Source organism: Bombina bombina, chromosome 5 (genome assembly GCF_027579735.1).
Source record: "Bombina bombina isolate aBomBom1 chromosome 5, aBomBom1.pri, whole genome shotgun sequence".
NCBI classification, from domain to species: domain Eukaryota; kingdom Metazoa; phylum Chordata; class Amphibia; order Anura; family Bombinatoridae; genus Bombina; species Bombina bombina.
Window position 1 is genome coordinate 844,179,994 of NC_069503.1, and position 20,616 is coordinate 844,200,609.

The 20,616-nt window shown below is 39.1% G+C and overlaps 1 protein-coding gene across 1 annotated transcript in view; it reads left to right on the top strand.

Annotated features, from left to right (window-relative positions):
* The first annotated feature begins 9,066 nt into the window (after positions 1-9,066).
* CABLES1 (Cdk5 and Abl enzyme substrate 1) overlaps positions 9,067-20,616 on the top strand; it is a 319,853-nt gene continuing 308,303 nt past the window's right edge. The window contains exon 1 of the mRNA XM_053714974.1: positions 9,067-9,725. Coding sequence (XP_053570949.1) covers positions 9,175-9,725 — 551 coding nt within the window. The 5' untranslated portion in view covers positions 9,067-9,174. The remainder of the gene's footprint in view (positions 9,726-20,616) is intronic.

A 20,616-nucleotide genomic window follows, 5' to 3' on the forward strand; every position in this document is an offset into this window, starting at 1 on the left:
ACGCCTAGCCTTACCCAAGACCCTCAAGATCCACCCTGTGTTTCACGTATCCCTACTCAAGCCATTCATCTACAACCGGTACTCCATCAAGAGTAAACCACCTCCTCCACTTTCCGTAGAGGGTACTTCGGAGTTCGAGGTCAGTCAGATTCTGGATTCCAAGCTATGGGGCAATCGGTTGTACTACCTGGTCCATTGGAAGGGTTACCCTATCACTGAACGATCTTGGAAACCTGTCTCTCATGTTCATGCTCCTGCTCTTGTCAAGTCTTTTCACATGAAATACCCTGCCAGGCCTGGTCGGGTCCCCCGGAGGGGTCCTTGAGGAGGGGGCACTGTCACGCTCAGCCACCGGGTGTTCCGGCGGTTCACCTTGCGTGCTTTGTTGCCTGGCAATGTCTCGCTCGGCTGAGCCGTCCCCTCCAGCTGACGTCAGGACTAGGCTTCTTATTCCGGCCTTCCTGTTCCTTCGGTGCCTGTTTGTTTGTTAAACTTTGTGGCTTCTGTGAGTACTCAGTTTCTTTGTCAGCATTCATTTTGTTCCTGAACCTTTGCCTGGATAACCTGTTGCCAAACTCTGCATTATTGACTATGCTGTGTATAACCCTCAAACTGCCTGATAACCTGTTGCCAAACTCTGCATTATTGACTACGCTGTGTATAACCCTCAAACTGCCTGATAACCTGTTGCCAAACTCTGCATTATTGACTACGCTGTGTTTAACCCTCAAACTGCCTGATAACCTGTTGCCAAACTCTGCATTATTGACAACACTGTGTTTAACCCTCAAACTGCCTGATAAACTGTTGCCAAACTCGGCATTACTGACTACACTGTGTTTAACCCTCAAACTGCCTGATAAACTGTTGCCAAACTCTGCATTACTGACTACACTGTGTATAACCCTCAAACTGCCTGATATCCTGTTGCCAAAGTCTGCATCATTGACCACGCTATGTTTAACCCTCAAACTGCCTGAAAACAAGTTGCCAGACTTTGCATTATTGACCACGCTGGAGATTAACCCTCAAACCGTCTGATTACCTGTTGCTAGACTCTGCATTACTAACTACGCTGTGCTTAACCCTCAAATTGCCTGATTTCAAGTTACCTACTCCTGCATTATTAACTGTATATTGTTTAACCCTCCTTCTGTCTGAGAATAAGTTGTCTTACCCTGCAACCCTGGTACTGTGGAGGACTATTCCTGAACTGCCTGATTACAGTTCCCTATTCTGAAGTTTATCCGGTGGATATCAAGAATTCCATTACTCTTTACAAAGGACTCAGACCAATACTGCTCCATATCGTGAGTACCTTGTTTTTTAGAAGTTGTCGTGGGGTCACCTCCTGGATTAAACTCAGAGTGCAAGGGTGTTGTTTAAGTTCGCCCTAGCATTTGGGTCTTCTTCTGGACATTACCTAACCTGACAAGCTGTATCACATAACAGGCTAAAAGATCTCTTAGCACTAATTGTTGGAAATACTATCTTTTATAGCATAAGGAAATAAGTGTAATACCCCTTCTAGCCATTACAGAAAGTTATTCCATATAGACTGACTAGCAGAAATAAAAGCCTACTGACAAGCAGATCACCAAAAAAAAACTCTCTTGTCTTGCATTTAGCTATTCCTTATATAATCATTGATGATCTTTTACGTTCACGCCCACGGTGCTTGTCCCTTCTCATTGGATTAGTTTGGGGAACGCTCCCTCATTGGCTCTATTTGGCTGTCATACCGTTCCAATCACCTAGGGGTAGCAGACAACCAACAAATACATCTCACCATTCAATATTTTCAACAATTTAATACATTCTTATAAATTGATTATTTATCATACCATAACTTTTTGCATCAATCACTTACAACCTGAATTCCAGACAGGATAGCATCATTTCAATTTTCTGATTACCCCAATACCAGACACTGTATGTTTTTAACATTATATTATATCAAAGTAATTTATACTGCTAACTGATTAGCCCAAAATCCATTTAAAAATAGCATTTGGCCACTTCTTCCCTTCATTCATATAAAAACCACAGCATATTTCATACTCAGTACAGCACTGCATCCCAACATGAATATAATATATTTCATATTTCTAATAAATCCTGAATGCATGAATCTTATCTATGCAGATCTGAAATAAAATAATAGTGTTATTAATTGTTATGTTAAAATAGGAAATATCCACATGTCTGTTTTTATGACTAAGGACGTCCTGTAAAATAAAGGGAAAAATTGTCAAATATGTACAGTATAAATCTATTTGCAGCATTTATCTAAAATGTTACTATTAATCATTGCTTTTTAGGTCCACAAATATCCATATTCATATGAAACCCAGCATTTATACATTCATTATACAGATATTCATCCAGATATCCCATTACATCAGTTGTTCCTATAATTTTCATTAGATTTCTGGAAAACAGAGAGAATTGAAAAAATGTGTTTATCTTTAAGTCCATAGGTCAGTATTTGTATATTTGACACAGCAGGCACTAATTTGCATCGACATGTGAATGGTTGCTTTCCCACAAAATATGTCACCTATGCCAGACTACTAGGCTACTTTGTAAGGAGTAGGAAATGTTATCACACATTTCCAGGTAGTGACCATATGGTCTTTTGAAGTGACTCTTCTAAGATTACTTTGAAGACAATTTCTTTGTTCTCCCTGAACTAGCCATGCAAGTAATTTATTTGATGAGTGAGGAGGGGACTGGTTACATACAGTGTCCCTTTGGGTCCCATAAACAAAATTAATTATTTGGTGTACCAGACATATTATTATTTATAAGTATACATGTGTATATAATTTGATGATATTCTTATACCCTGACATATATATATATATATATATATATATATATATATATATATATATATATATATATTAGGCATTGGCTTAGGAGACCAATATCTTGTTAAGTGAGAGGAACCTGTAAAATGCTAAGGTAAAATGCTAAGGTATAGACTCTATATTGTGTTGGGATTCATTACATTTCTAAAATATCACACCTCCCAGGAACAAATAAAGTTAAATGTATAAGTAAATAAGCAAATATACAGGTGTAAATACAAGCATATAATATCTCATTAGGCTTTCAAAGATAAAGTTTCTGTGGAACAGCTTTTCAAGGCTGCAACTTGGTCCTCTCTGCATACTTTTTCCAAATTTGATACTTTTGCTTCGTCTGAGGCCTTTTTTTGGGAGAAAGGTTTTTCAAGCACTGGTGCCTTCTGTTTAGGTCTGCCTGTCTTGTTCTCCCTCCCTGTTTATTCTGTGTCCTCTACTTGGGTATTGGTTCCCACTAGTATTTTAAATAACAAAATTGATGCTTACCTGATAAATTTCTTTCTTTACGAATATATCCATGACCCCACCCTTTATTAAGACAGTTATTTTTTACTAAACCTCAGGCACCTCTACACCTTTGTGTTATTCTTTTTCCATTTCCCTTTGGTCGAATGACTGGGGATTATGGGTAGGGGAGTGACACTTAACAGCTTTGCTGTGGTGCTCTTTGCCTCCTCCTGCTGGCCAGGAGTGATAATCCCACTAGTAATTGAATGACGTTGTGGACTCTCCATATCCGGAAAGAAAGACATTTATCAGGTAAGCATAAATTTTGTTTTTAGATATATAATACTATAACATCAATGTGTACAATTTAAAAAAAACAATAATACACTGGGCACCAAAATTAAATAAAACGACAGACAAGTAAAAACCTGTCTTTAGACAGTTTTCTTAATTCCACAGGAACTCAAATACAGAGAGAGAGAGAAACTCCCATCTATACTATAATTACGTTTGTAATGTCCGTCGCCGTCGGCAGTTTATTCTTAGAGTAGGGGTGTTTTTATTTTGGGGGGGCTTTTTTATTTTCATAGGGATTAGGTATAATTTTTTTAAATTTTATAATTTTTTTTTTTATTTTCTGTAATCGATTTTTTTTATTTTCTGTAATTTTAGGGAGAGAGCAAAAGAAAAGGGGGAGAGAGAGCAAAAGAGAGGAAAAGAGAGCGCAAAAGAGAGGGGGAGAGAGAGCAAAAGAGAAGTGGGAGAGAGAGCAAAAGAGAGGGGGAGAGAGAGCAAAAGAGAGGGGGAGAGAGAGCAAAAGAGAGGGGGAGAGAGAGCAAAAGAGAGGGGGAGAGAGAGCAAAAGAGAGGGGAGAGAGAGCAAAAGAGAGGAGAGAGAGCAAAAGAGAGGGGAGAGCAAATGAGAGAGGGGAGAGAGAGCAAAATAGAGGGGAGAGAGAGCAAAAGAGAGGGGAGAGAGAGCAAAAGAAAGGGGGGAGAGAGAGAGCAAAAGAGAGGGGGGTGAGCGGAGAGAGTAAAAGAGAGGGGAGAGAGCAAAAGAGAGGGGGGAGGGAGAGAGAGAGCAAAAAAGTGAGGGGAGAGGGAGAGAGCAAAAGAGAGGGGAGAGAGCAAAAGAGAGGGGAGAGAGAGCAAAAGAGAGGGGAGAGAGAGAAAAAGAGAGGGGAGAGAGAGCAAAAGAGAAGAGGGGGAGAGAGCAAAATAGAGGAGGGGGGAGAGAGCAAAAGGGGGGGGGAGAGAGCAAAAGGGGTGGTGAAAGAATCCACCTGGATGGATTCTTTCACCGCCCTGCCATTTTCGGAAACCACCTGGATGCAGCGTAAGCAGGGTGGTTCTGTCACCAGAATAGACTGCCCTTCCGAAAATGGTAGGGTGGTTCGATGGTTCCGTCACCACAATAGACTGCCCTCTGGGCAGGTTTTTCCACTAGTAGTGTAATAAGTATGTAACATACAAGTGCCCATGAATGAAGCGGTACTCACATTAAATACAGCTACATTATCTGTAAGTATAATGATGAAAGCCTAGGTATTATAAAACGATTACACTTTATTGCCATATATTTGTTTCCATAAAAACATCAATCATCAATCTGACTTGGACTTCTATAATCTTTTTCGGTAACTCTTAGGACCCATACCATATGCCGTATGTAGCAAGATATACAAAATACAAAGGTTCTCTATTGGTATACAGGTCTTGGCTCCACAGTACTGTTCTTTAGCAAAAGAGTCCGCACCTCTTCGTGAAGTAATGGTGTTGAAAGTCCGACTTATGTTTCGCCTTACAGCTTTGTCAATGATACAATCCATAGCCATCCTCCTTCTTTTAAAGTCTCTACTAGTTCTTTGGCTTTCTGAATTGAGCGCACCTGAAAATGAATACATCAATGAGTATTTCAGTTCCACATGTAACTTAAAGGGACAGTAAAGTCATAATAAGACATTCATGATTCAGACAGAGCATACAATTTTACACAACTTTCCAATTTACTTCTGTTATTTAATTGGCTTCCTTCTCTTGTTACCCTTTGCTGAAATGTTTATCTAGGAAAGCTCAGGAGCAGCAAAGAACCTAGGTTCTAGCTGCTAATTGGTGGCTGCATATATACAGATTGTCATTGGCTCAACCATGTGTTCAGTTAGAAACTAGTAGTGCATTACTGCTCCTTCAACAAAAGATAACAAGATAATGAAGCAAATTTGATAATAGAAGTAAACTGGAAAGTTGTTTAAAATTGTATGTTCTACATAAATCATGAAATAAATATTTTGGGTTTCATGTCCCTTTAAAATACAGTACGATGGAGTAAAAGAGTGTAGGTTAACATTAACAATGTACATCAAATTATCCAAGAGTAAAATATTATATGCATGTTTAATTATAAAATTTACACCATTAAAAATATCATGTTTCCTTTGAGATCATAACAATTAGATATACCAGAATATTTAAGAACTTTTCTCCGGGCATTAAAAACTAAAAGATATTTTTTTAAAAAATTTGACTTATTTAAATACTGAAAGTGTAAAGTTTTAATGTCTATAAAGCAATTGGGTAAGCTAGGTTTTCTTCTCTGCTATAAATTGGTCATTAAAGTGTGCAAGCGATGAATATAGCAGTGATAATTCTGGAGTCCGCACTTCCACTTCTAACATGAATTGGAAAACTCACAATTTTCATAATTAAATGATAGGAAATTGAAATAAAATAAATTATAAAATTATATTGCAATTTTTTAACTACATATAATTAAAGATTGTATTGAACAATCTCAAAGTGTTTAACTGGAGACTAAGGGCCTGATTATAAAAAAATCTCCTACTTGGAGAAAAATTGTAGTGCAGACTTCACAGGGGTTGGACTCACTGAATGCTAAGAAAAAAGGGTGGTTCCTCAGATTCTAGATATGCAAATTCTACTATACTCACTAAGCGGTGTTCTCTGCCTTCCTTTATGTGAAGGAGAGTCAAGCCCAGTGCAAAATAGCACTGCATGATAAGAGAGATGTTTTAACACTTACACTTTGTGCTTTGTATTTTAGATTATTTCTATACTTCAGACTGGGTCCTTTCAGTATTATTAAATTTAAAATCTGCATTTTCTATTTTAATACATATAGATTTAGAGTCAGTAGTAATTTTACAAATTCTGTTTTGTTGTTTTAAGTTTTTGTTACTTTAACAAATTAGAATCATACTTTGTATATTTGTCTGTATCATTTACAAATTGCATTGCACTTTGTATTTGCTTTATTGTAAAATAAAAATTAAAAACTGACAGCTTCAGAAAGTGGGAGAGACAGGGGAGTTTCTTGGGCTGAACAGGGGAGTTCCCAGGGTAAGTCTGAAGCTCTCTCACAAGTATTGTGAAACACTGTATACTGTCATTTACACAAGCTGGTTTCACTGAATTATCTTGCCAGCTTTATGCTAGTGAAGTTTGCTCAAAATTTACAATACACTTATTTAACTGACAAGTAATATATCCTAAAGTATGGGCAAAAACAAGTTAAATAACCTGGACAAATATATGCATTTTCTGTTATTAACCTTTTAACGCTGTTATGCCGTTCTATTCCGTCATAATTACACTGGGCTTTAAAGCCGTTATGACGGAATAGAACGTCATAGCCAACGGCTGTCCTGAAGCCTACTGCGCTTCCTGGATTTGATCGCGGTCTGGAGGGCGTTCCTAGGGTTATAGGGACGACCCCCAGACCCGATCCAATAATTGAAATCTCACGATCGTGTGCATGATCGCGTGATCTCAATTTGTCTACATCGGAACAGTTGTTCCGATGTAGACACTTTAACCCTGACAGGAAAGGGTTAACAGCTGCCTGCACTTGCTATTTTGTTTTTGTATATTGTTTATACAATGATAAATATAATTTTGACATATGGAAACTAAAGTACTACAAGTTACTACTACAAGTACTGATAAAACTGTCACAATGATCTTTGGAACGGGACCTAAAATACAAAAATTACAAAATTCCCATCTTCGCATCAAAACAAAATCCAATTGCACGCTGACCGCAGTTCACTCTTTTAAATACTTAGGTATGTTGTTAGACCCCAATCTATCTTTTGGACTCCACATAGAAAAACTTGCCTCTAAACTTTATCCCAAACTAGGTGCCCTGTACAGAAACAAATCTTGCCTCAGCCCTACAGTAAAGGAAAAGATTGTACAGCAAATGCTGATACCTATCTTGGATTATGGGGACATAGTATATGCACCTGCTCCGCAAACTCACCTTAATAAACTAAATACGTTATATAACTCATTCTGCCGCTTTGTGCTACAATGTAACTACAGGACCCACCATTGTGACATGCTAAAAGAACTAAACTGGCTGTCGCTGGAATCCAGACGCACCCTCCATCTTTCCTGCCTTGTCTTTAAAGTGATGGTAAATCCTAGCGTTTAGGAAACGCTAGGATTTACAATCGTAACAAATAAAGGGGACTTTCATTCATGAAGTATAAAATACTTAATTCTGAAAGCCCCTTTATTTGTTAGCAGCGTTTGCTGCGCTGAGCTGCTAAAGGCAGCCCACGGCAGAACGCAATTTGGCTGAGAGGTGACGTTTCCACCTCTTAGCCAATAGCAGTGCGGGAAATACAGCTTGGCGCCGCAAAACCTGGCGCCAAGCTGTATTTCCCGCACGGGTTTCATGAATGAAAGTCCCCTTTATTTGTTACGATTGTAAATCCTAGCGTTTCATAAACGCTAGGATTTACCATCACTTTAAGAGCCTTTCTGGGAAGCTCCCACCCTACCTGAGCAGAATGCTCTCCCCTGCTATTCCCACCTCCTATAACCTCCGATCTAATATCAGCACATTATTTAGCTTGCCTCAATACAAAAAGAAAGCAGCTCGATCCTCCTTTTCCTACAGAGCGCCACAATTATAGAACGACCTCCCTCACACTTTAAAAACTTCCCCAAGCCTAAAATCCTTTAAGAGATTCCTCTATACATATCTCAAAACAGAATGCTCCTGTCATAGTTGATTAAATATTGCGTACCTGCTCTATGTTAAATGTTTGCATAAATTATGTATTATTATTGTTTTTGTATTTTATTGTACCCTATTGTATCAATGCAATGTTTTGTGGACCTAGGACATACTTGAAAACGAGAGAAATCTCAATGTATACTTCCTGGTAAAATATTTTATAAATAAATAAACAAATAAATAATGCAGATCCCTTGGACAGAAAATGATCATGAACATAGATAAAATATTGGAATGAAATTTTGCAGAATTATTTGTACCCAACCTCACAATATTATTTAAAGGGACAGTGTAGTAAAAAAAAACAACAACAATAAAGCATTATGTGTATAAAGTTTGCAGTACATTGTCCCTTTAATTATTGTCTGCATAGTCTAGAGCTGAATATCTAATTTCTCACACACTGTGTAGCTAAACGGTGCAACCCTGCAGGGGAAACAGAAGGTAACCAGCAGATACGTAGGCAAAGCTCCTGGATTTTAGCATTCTTTATGTGTTTGTGTGCTGCTATTTTTTAAAACTCTGCACATTACACTGTGCACATCCGGCTTTATAAAGCCGAGCTCGTCAACTAGTGACTCCCGGCTGTGGGCGCTAGTTAGGATTAGGAATGAGGGGAAACACCGAAACAGTGGACAAGCCAACTTTATTCATTTGGAGCTGTGTATTGTAATACGTAACAGTCAACAGAGTGTAAGAAGCTCTAATGTTTAAGCCCGTCCCACTTCCAGCAATAACAGACAGTGCTTGCTGCCGAACACTCGTGGCTTCTGTTTACGGTCAGAGAGTCTCCTGATTCCTCGATTCTAACGCAATGGCGACAGCCATCGGCAGTAAAAGCAGTAATCATGGGATGATGATGACAAGCACCATGCAGCCCCCGGGTACCCACAGGCTGGATTACCTCAGGAAGCAGCACATGGATCCTCGCAGGAGGCAGGCTGCCCTCTCCTTCCTGAATAACATCTCTCTTGACGGGCGACCTCTGCAGGAAAATAAAGGAGATGGTACACGTACAGCTGGCAGGACTCAATTGGGGGCAACGCAGAGCCCAGTTCCTAGTAGTGTAATAGCGTCACCCCTCAGCCCAGTCCATACAAAGCAGCACACCAAAACCAACGTTTCAGTCTGTGCAGAAGGGCACCTAAAAGAAGGCAACGTAAACAAACAGCAGGCTTGTAAAGATGAGAATACAGCAGGCGCCACTATTCCTATATCTGTCCCAGCAGTATGCCCAGGCACCAGGGGTCGTTTGCACTCCTTTACCTATGGCATCATCCCCTCTGCTTTATGCAGAAGTCCAGTTATACAGACAGTTCTTCCCCTTGAGACAGTTTCCAGCGCTGTTGATATCCAGAGGTCACGGTAAGTGATGATTTTTATAAACTTCATGAGGTAACCAGATGTGAACTCCAAACAGGGATCCATAGTTACAGTAACTGACAAATATACAATTATGTTTTTGTGATAGGTAGTGTACAGCAGCTTAATCGGTACAGCTAATCTCGTTAAAATCCACTCATATGTATGTATCATGTAGGTTTTAGTTAATCTCATTTTTGGGTATCATATCTCCACGAATAGATCATAATCTACTTTAAAATAGTAAGCACCTTTTTAATATGTTGTAGCCAGGCTCCATGGTAACCTTATTGAAATTCTCAAGCACAGAGTTCATCAATGCGCTTATGTGCTTATTAGTGAAAGAGTTAGACAATCGTATACATGTAATATTGTAAGTTTACTAAACGTTCACGAATGAGTGCCGGTTTTTAAAAATACTATTAAAAACAGGGGCACTTTCATTCATGAAAGTTTACATTTCACCGGTTTTGTTAAAATACTTAAATTTTCTTCTTGCAAGCCAGAGCAACGATTCCCACCGCCTGCCGCTCGTCTCTTACGTCTGCAATGACGATTCCGGCTTCCTCCAATAACGGCTTCCCCCCCAGAGCAAGCATTGCCTGAGGCCATGCCGTGATTGGAGGAAGCCGGATTCTTGATTCATGACGTAAGAGATGAGCTGCGGGCGGTGGCAATTGCTGCTCTGGCTTGCAAGAAGAAAAGTTAAATATTTTAACAAAACTGGTGAAATGTAAACTTTCATGAATGAAAGTGCCCATTTTTAATAGTATTTTTAAAAACAGGACACCCGTGAAATTTTACCTTCACTTTCAAGTGAATGTAAACTTTATTGAATTAAAGCCCAGGATCAAAAAATTGTATTAAAAACAGGGGCACTTTAATTTATTAAAGTTTATAATATCTTTTAAATACTTACCTTTGCGTTATGGTAAACATAACGCCTATCCTCCGCCTACATCTGCTTTCGTTGGCAGATCAATGACAAATCCGGCTTCCTCCAATCGTTGTGTGCCCCCTTTGGCACCCAGCCCGTGGTGCACACAACGATTGGAGGAAGCCAGATTTGTCATCGATATGCAAATGAAACCAGGAGATGAGGACAGAGGATCGGCGTTATGCTTACCATAACGCAAAGGTAAGTATTTTAAAAAAGAAGTGTCTTGGTAAACTTTAATGAATTAAAGTGTACCTATTTTTAATACTATTTTTTTATTCTGGGCTTTAATTCATTAAAGTTTACATTCACTTTAAAGGGACAGTCTACACCTGAATTGTTATTGTTTAAAAAGATAGATAATACCTTTACTACTCATTCCCCAGCTTTGCACAACCAACATTGTTATATTAATATACTTTAGAACATTGAAACTTCTACATTTCTGCCTGTTTCCAAGCCACTGCAGACAGCCTATTATCACATGTTTTTTATTTGCTTTTCACAACAGGGGACTGCTAGTTCATGTGGGCCATATAGATAACGTGGTGCTAACGCCCGTGGCTTCTGGCAGACACTGCACTAATTGGATAAAATGCGAGTCAATAGATAATAAATAAAAAGTCATGTGATCAGGAGGCTGTCAGAAAAGGCTTAGATACAAGGAAATCACAGAGGTTAAAAGTGTACTAATGCAAAACTGGGGAATGGGTAATAAAGGCATTATCTATCTTTTAAAACAATAACATTTTTTGGAGTAGACAGTCCCTTTAATAGAGGAATATTTTTTCTTTTTCAAAATACTGTACACATAAACTATGGCCCTAAAAATCCAGGAAGCCACTGGCGCCTTATAATTGACCTGGATTTAAATCCCAAGAGTTCCCACTTCTGTTATGTGTCTCTATACATATTTGTCTATGAATATAAAAGGTTTCTAGATTTTGAACAAATTTGTCGAGCTCTGACATACACAGCCCCAGGAAAGGACACTCCAATATAAATGGATATTCTGATGTTGTGTTACTGCATACAGCATAATACAGAAAGGTTAGCACGGCTATTGGCTAAGAGGTGAAAATGTCACCGTGGCTGGCCGCAGGCGCTCAGATCAGCATAAACTTGCAAGCAAGTAAAGGTACTTTCTGCATGATTATACTTCATGACTGAAAGTCCCCTTTATTTATAGCACTTGTAAATCCTAGCATTTCACAAACGCTAGTATTTACCATCACTTTAAGTTCAGTATAGGTCGAGAAAACAATAGGCAGCATCAGTTATTTCAAATACGAATATAAAGGTGAAGGAGCTACTTGTAAACATTTTAACACACTCTCTAGTAGGTAAAATGGATAATTGGGAACACTTTAAAGGGGGGGAAATATACTGTCCCTTTAATGCAACTAGTGCTACAGATTAGATCAGAGACTGCTCAGCTCTGCACCTGCAGTGCTCTGTGGGTCCCGAGAGGTGCTTTAACTATAAGTTTACCTATTTGCGTGGTTAAACACAGAGTTTTAGCGTTTTTAGTGATATAATTATATGCTCTAACGACCCTAGTGATCCTAGTTGTGTTTTGATAGCCTTGGAAAAGCAGCTTAAAAAACTGTTAAATTCCATTTCAGAAGGGAAATACCAAATCCCAACACAGGTTGGTGAGCCAATCAGGAACAGCATATGTGCTTAGTTACCAATCACTGGACTGCAACCAGTCACTATTCAAAGTGAAAAGCAATTTGGTATCCTTTGTTGATGATCACCGTCATCTAGTGTTAATGTTAGAAACATTGTTGCAAACTTTGCTGCTCAGAGACTTAAATGCTTAGATATGTTCTTCAACTAAGAATACCAAGAAAACAAAGTAAATCTGTTTTTGATGTTAATTTCTTTGTCTTATCAGAATCATGAAAGTTTAACTGACTTTCATATCTGTTTTTGACCTCATATGTTTGCATTTATGAATAACATTGCTATAAACATTGTTGCGAAGACTGCTGCCAGATGGCTAAGCACACGTGCATGCTTCTGAGCTCACCTTGGATTACTCTTTAACAAAGGATATACTGAAAACTTAACAAAATTGGTAATAGAAGTAAATTGTAAAGTTGTTTAAAATTGTATGCTGTCTGAATTGTGAATGTTTTTTATTTTGACTTTACTGTCTCTTCAGGTAAAATACATTATATTGAAAGGAATTGATCTGCTTACAATAATAGGTTTTAAAGTGAAGGTCAATTCTTGCTATTAACAATACACCATGTTAAACTTTAAGTTAAAAATATTGCACTCGCTGATTTTATATGTATAAAAAACGAATCCATTTCAAATAAAATCTATTTATAATATACCTCCGTTATCGCGATTAGCTCCGCCCCTACCACACTTCCTTATTGTGCTGTTATGACGTTGCTTTGTTTCTTACAAGCGCTCGTGCACCCGTGTTTTTTTTCAACTGCGCATGCGTATCGTCAACTCAATAGCGCATGCGTTTCATCCACGTAACTTTGTATGCAATGTATAAACCCAATTCTATCATTCATTGCTACGGAAGTCTGTCAGTCAGTCACTCGCAAGATCGCTCTGCACCCTCTAATAGAGCGAGAGAGCGTTGCTGTTGATTCAATGTTTCAACAATTGCGAGAGCGGACAACGCATGCTCGAAACATGAACGAGCATTCCGATTATGACGCACTGTTTTTTAAACGCATGCGCAGACGGTTTGAATGACGAAACAGAAAAGGGGCTGGACGCCACGGGGGTAAACAATAGATAGGATAGAAAAACTGTCAATCAATAACGGCAGTATGGCGGGCGGATTATACAAGCGAAACGGAGCCGATTCAACAAGTAAAAAATATAACTTTTCATTGTATCTAGATATAATTTGATGAATGAACATCATACTGAATTTAGCAAACATATTGAAAAATGCTAACCAAAACGCCAGACTTGACCTTCACTTTAAAGTGCTGAACCTCTGTCAGGGTTTGTAGTGCCTTGCAGATTTCAGTAAAGCATCCCCACTTTTCATAACTTTTCCAATAACATAAACATTGCATTATAACTATTTACAAGCCATCTTGACCTCATTGACACTCAACAGTTTCTCTATCAATCACCAAACCTGGTGACTCATCTCTGCATGTTTTATCTGTCCTAAAAATGTGTAGTCTGTGTTTTTGTGATGACTCAAAAGGCCGATTACTATGGATGGGATATGTTCTAACTTTCTTGGAATATCTCAGTGGATGTATAGTTTCTCTTTGGAGTGGCAATGACAGATTTAAAATCTGTTTAGGAAATTCCTGGCCTGTTTTGATGTTATTTAGTTGGTTCATTTACAATATGTCGGTGAAGATGGGTTATATTAAAAGGGACGATGGGTTATATTAAAAGGGACATAAAATACCTTGTAATTACAATACTTTTTTTTTAAAATAAATTAGCATTCCAATCTCACCCCCTATCAATTGCCTTATTTTTGGTGGTGAATCTGGACTTTTTACTGGAGTCACTGTAATCTTGCTATCAAAATTTACATTGTTTTGCCATGTGTTGTTTTATCACCTCTGTTGTGGCCAACTAAGGACAAATATTTAGCAGCAAGCACTTTCAGTTCTCCAAAATGGATTGCTGTCATGGTTCTGGCCTCTTTATCAGAATGGAACCCAATAGACTAGAGACTCAAATATATACAACAGTTCTGTTTTATTACAAGAAAGTTAGTTACACAGGAAAATAACAAGTAAAGTCCTAAAATAGTTTATTTTGGAAACGGGTACAAGCAAGAGTTAAAGTGAATGTCAATTTTCAGCAATGAGTGTCCGGTTTTTAAAAATACTTTTAAAAACAGGGGCACTTTCATTGATGAAAGTTTACATTGCAACGGATTTGTAGAAATACTTACCTTTTTACTTCTGCAAAGCCGGATCAATGATCCCCCGCCTTCTTCTTCCTGCTGTACAACCACAGCATTGACAAAACTGGCTTCCTCCAATCACAGCCGGGCATCAAGTGATTGACGCTCTGGGGTGCAAGCCATGATTGGAGGAAGCCGGTTTTGTCTTTTCTGACGTCAGTACAGAGGAACTGAGGCTGGGATCGCCGATCCGGCTTTTCAGAAGTAAAAGGTAAGTAAAAGGTATGTTTTTAGAATAGGGGTTGTATATAGGCCTCCATTGCAGGATGAAAAACTGGACAATCTGTTATTAGATGAAATAACCAAAATGACCATGAAGGGTAAGGTTATAGTACTGGGGGACTTTAATTTGCCAGATATAGACTGGAAGATTCCTTCTGCTAGATCGGCTAGAAGCAGGTATATTCTTGAATCTCTGCTAGGGGAATCACTTGAACAGTTAGTCAAGGAACCAACTCGTAAGGAAGCTATATTAGATCTAATACTTACAAACAGTGATACAGTTTCAGATGTGTCTGTAGGTGAGAACTTAGGATCCAGTGATCATCAATCTGTTTGGTTTAGTATTCATGTTCAGGAACTGTCCACCCAGACTAAAACAAAAGTTTTAGACTTTAGGACGGCAGATTTTTCATTAATGGGAGAATACCTAAAGAACTATTTAAAGGGGAAAACTCTTATTACAGGGGTTCAAGAACAGTGGGAATTTGTGAAAGGTGCCATTTTAGATGCAACCGCACACTGTATTAGACATGTCTGTAAAAGTAAAAGAAAGCGGAAACCAATTTGGTTTTCCAAAGAAGTAGCACATGCTGTAAAGACAAAAAAGATAGCTTATAAAAATTACAGACGCACACAAGCAGATGATGATATGAAAATATGGAGACTCCAACAAAAAAAGACTAAGCAGTTAATTAGGAAGGTTAAAGCTCATGCAGAAGAGAAGATAGCACAGTCAGTAAAACATGGGGACAAAACATTCTTTAGATATATCAGTGAAAGAAGAAAAAATAAGGTAGGAATAGTAAAATTGAAATCAGTTGATGGTAGAATAATAGAAGGAGATAAGCAGATTGCAGACTGTCTCAATGATTACTTCTGTTCTGTTTTCACTAAAGATTGTGAAGATACAATGTCTACATTAAGGGATGCTACGCAAAATAGAAACAAGCTTAACAGTAATCTTTTTACAGAGGATGAGGTTTTGTTAGCATTATCAAAAATAAATGTTACAAAGGCAGTGGGTCCTGATAATATTCATCCAAGGGTTTTAAAAGAACTTCGATCAGTGCTAACTGTCCCATTAACTGATCTGTTTAATCAGTCACTATTAACAGGAGCTGTCCCAGATGATTGGAGAATAGCAAATGTAATACCCCTTCATAAAAAGGGCAGTAGAGAAGAATCTGGCAACTACAGGCCAGTTAGTTTAACTTCAGTAGTAGGGAAATTAATGGAAAGCCTCTTAAAAGAAAGAATTATGACTTACATAAAGACAAACAATTTAGAGGACCAAAATCAGCATGGTTTTACTTCAGGGAGATCATGTCAGACTAATCTAATTGACTTCTTTGATTATGTAACAAAAGTATTAGACAAGGGAGGAGCAGTTGATGTAGCATATCTAGATTTCAGCAAAGCATTTGACACCGTGCCACACAATAAACTTATTCACAAACTATATCTCCTTGGTCTAGATTCAAAAATTGTGAACTGGGTGGAATGCTGGCTTAAGGACAGAAAACAAAGTGTCTTAGTAAATGGAGTTCATTCAGCAGGGGGCTGTTACTAGTGGTTTTCCTCAGGGGTCAGTTCTGGGGCCTGTTTTGTTTAACATATTTATCTGCGATATCAGCAAAGGGCTACAGGGGAAAGTATGTCTCTTTGCAGATGATACAAAAATTTGCAACAGAGTGGATGTTCCAGGGGGGGTAGACAAAATGAGAAGTGATATACAACAATTGGAGGATTGGACAAACGACTGGGGTCTAAAGTTTAACACAGCAAAGTGTAAAATAATGCATTTAGGGAAGAAAAATCCAAATGTTAATTACAGACTCAATGACACTTTACTGACTGTTACAGACGAGGAACAGGACTTGGGAATTATTATTTCAGATGATTTAAAACTTAGTAAACAATGTAGTAATGCAGCGAGTAAGGCAAGCAGAATGCTTGGATGTATTGGTAGAGGTATTTGCAGCAGAAATAGTAAGGTTCTTATGCCACTTTATAGATCATTAGTTAGCCTCATCTTGAGTATTGTGTGCAGTTCTGGAGACCATATCTTCAGAAGGATATTAACAAACTTGAATCTGTGCAAAGGAGGGCTACCAAAATGGTACATGGTCTAAAAAATAAAACTTACCAGGATAGGCTCATTGACCTAAATATGTATAGCTTAGAGGAGAGAAGGGAAAGAGGTGATATGATAGCAACTTTCAAGTACATTAAAGGGTTTAGTAAAACTGAGGCTGTGGGTATTTTACATAAAATGGAAAATTCAAGAACAAGGGGTCATGAGCTCAAGCTAAAGGGTAGTAGATTCAGAAGTAATTTGAGGAAGCACTTCTTTACAGAAAGAGTGATTGATTTATGGAATAAACTTCCTCAAGAGGTAGTAGCAACAAACACTGTGGGGGACTTTAAAAATGCATGGGACAAGCATAGGGCTATCCTACGAACTAGATAAGTTTATACTGTTAGGTAAGGTCGGGCAGACTTGCTGGGCCTATGGCTCTTATCTGCCCGTCAACTATCTATGTTTCTATGTTTCTATGTAAGTATTTACTTCAAATCCAGTGCAATGTAAATTTTCATCAATGAAAGTACCCCGTTTTTTAAAAGTATTTTTAAAAACCGGGCACTCATTGCTGAAAAATTGACTATCACTTTAACAGAATCCCCCAGTCATTCTTTGCCTTTCGTCCCAGGAGGATGGCAGAGAAGTCTCAGAATTTTTCATTTTTGTATTTGTCTCTTACGGAGGGTAGTACTCTTCGGTATGGGACAGGAGTTTTAAGTAGTCCTGTCAGTCTCTAAGTGAGGGCTTGGCTGAAAGTTAGAGTCCTGAGATGCAGGGAGTTTCTTTCTGCAAAACCATCCCGACTCATATTAACAGCTCCTCAAGCAATGAGCGTTGTCGAACTTCGCTTTGCTGCCTGTTTTCTTCTCTCAAGCCCATGACGGAGGCGATGCTACTATCCGTCACACTTGAAGGGCCGTGTTCCTGTTCCACGGCTTCGATTCCGGTAAGATCGTTTCATTTAACTTTATTTGCAATGTATTGTAATGGGAATGTTTCCCGAGACCTTGCGGGTCTAACTATAAATAAGGGTCTCAGTGAGTCGCTTTTAGTATCTTGGAATCAAGGATTAATATCTCCTGAGAGGGGTTATTCAACAGGGGGGTTTTATAATCATGTTTGTTATGTGATTCCCTGCCTATGTGCAATGTTTACTGGACTCATGGTTGGAACATTGAGGCCTTTGGAAGTGACGCAACCTTTTGGTTGGGTGCACTTGTTTCGATTGTACGGTTCACCTTCACGTTCCGTTGTTCCATTTCCGCATTCCCGACCATGTGGCGAAGAAAATTTTCTAGTCCGCAGGGGTCTGGTCATAGGAGGTGGTGAGTGCTCCAGCCATTGGGGGTGTCAGGTGCCATTTTAGTTTTCACTACTTTAGTCCATATTTAAATATCCTCTATCCAGTTATGGAGGAATCTGATGCTGAGACTGTGTTAATTTCAGATTCAGTTACAGAGTATACTGATACTGAGACTATTTTGATTTCAGATTCAGATTCTGTGTCCGGTGATGAATCCAGAGGGGCCTCGCGTCAACCAGTTTTGTTCTGTATGCCATTTCAGAGTGCCTGGTTCCTCGGGCTCGGGATAGAAGGATAGAGCTCCGTTCGGCTGGTCCTGCGGGTAGGCCTGTGTCTTTTTGGGTGTTAACCTTCTGGTTGCCTTATATTTTATTGACATCCGATGAGATGTCTTTTATTTGTTTTTGTTTCCTTCGGGAACCCTCTGGGATTGATACACTCTATTGCTTCTTTGGAAGTTGTTGGACATGTTAGTCCCCTAAAAATGTCTGTTTTCTGTTTTTCCCCTACGAGGGAGAATTAACGCAGCTTGCCGGTTGGGACCGTAGGTGCAGACTGGTCATGTCAGGTTCATTTGGTCTTACGGCTGTTCAGACACGTGGCACTGTTCTGCCTGGCTAGTTCGGTAGAAGCGCCGAGTGCTCAGGTTATCATTGTTTTTTCATGTTCAACTAAGCATTCAAGAGGACCTGTGGGTCTGTGAGGTGGGAAGGATTGTTTCAGTCCTTATAGCCTTCAGTCATAGATGACTGGGCAGGGGAGTTTTTCCGCTGCATCACTATTTGACATCTGATTTAATCAGAACTTTAGAGTCCCCTCCACATGTGGTGGAGGGTGGGAGGGCTTAAAGGGCCACAAAACCCAAAATCTTTTTTTCATGATTCAGATAGAGAATACAAATGTAAACAACATTACAATTTACTTCTATTTATTTTGCTTCATTTTTTAGATATCCTTAGTTGAAGAAAATCAATGCACATGGGTGAGCCAATCACACGAGGCTTCTATGTGCAGCAACCAATCAGCAGCTACTGAGCATATCTAGATATGCTTTTCAGCAAAGAATATCAAGAGAATAAAACAAATTAGATAATAGAAGTAAATTAGAAAGATGTTTAAAATTGCATTCTCTTTCTAAATCATGGAAGAAAAAAATGTGAGTTTAATGTCCCTTTAATGCCCCTTACCGCTATTGAGCGGTTCGGCCTTCATTTTTTAGGCCTCTGGATTTGTCCTTTTGGGCTTGATCCAACAGCTTGTACAGGATAGCTAGCTAGCATGCAGAAGGTTTGCAGTTTGAAACTTGTTGCAGCTCTTGACACCTTGCAGGTGTGTGCATAAGCTGTTTCTAGTATATCTAGATGCTGCTCTTACTCTTGACTGAGTCATAAGAGGCCTTTGGGTCTACTTCCCTTGCCTCCGAGTGAGTGGATCTCCTTTTAGGGATCTGTGTTTCCGGGTGATGGTTGTTCCATTGAGGGGCTTTTCTTAGCTTGGGGGTTTTCCCAGAGCTGGGTAGGCTTAGTGCCTTCTCTTCCTTGTGTCCTCTGCTTGTGCAGAGGTGTTAGAGAGACTAGTCCTGTTAGTAGGATTTTTTTTACCTCAAGGTATCCCTTGGTCGTCCTGAGGCTCTGAGAAGTATCTTCATACGACTTCTAGCCTTGCTCCTTGGAGCGTTGGACTTTATCCTTTGGTCGGGGCTTTTGAGTTCTCTCGCTATCTGGATTTTCTGGATATGCATCCATACCCTTGCGTCTGGCTTTTTGGCCAGTTAGGGTGTTTAGTTCTAGGGTAAGGTTTGCCTGAACTATTGGGTACCCGGACCTGTTTTTCTCCCTGAGACTTCCGGGTGCTGAAGCCTCGCTTGGCTTTTTTACTGACCCAATCTGGGTGGTTTTGTAATCTTGGTTCTCAGGGCTGGTCGGGGTGTTCCACGGTAGTGGGAACTTGGGCTGTGTCCTTGCTCCATCTACCTAACCGGATTATGGTTGGCCAGGTTTTCTGACTATTTTTTACTCTTTGTCACAGAGTAGCCCATGTCATCTGGTGGTTAGCCGTGTGGCTTGTTCCTCAAGGGTGGTTGGTTCATACCCAGCTGCTGGCGTTGGATGTCTAATTTTCTGGTGCTGAATGTTTGGTAGGGTTAGACTGTCTAGCTGGTGGGGAATCTAGCACACCTGAAGTAAACTTTATCCCAAAGTTTAAAGAGTTATAGTTAGTTGTAGTAGGTGGCGCAAAACAAGTTGCTATTCCCAATGTGTCTTACTGTAAATATGTGTGATAATATGTGGGCTCAATATATGTTAATGTTTTGATGAGTCCTAATTTTATATTCTCTTTTGGAAAAAATGAATGTCTAAACTATTTAAGAAATAAATATGATCCTTTATTTGATTATGGTAAATTTACCCAATAGTAGTGATGCTAAAA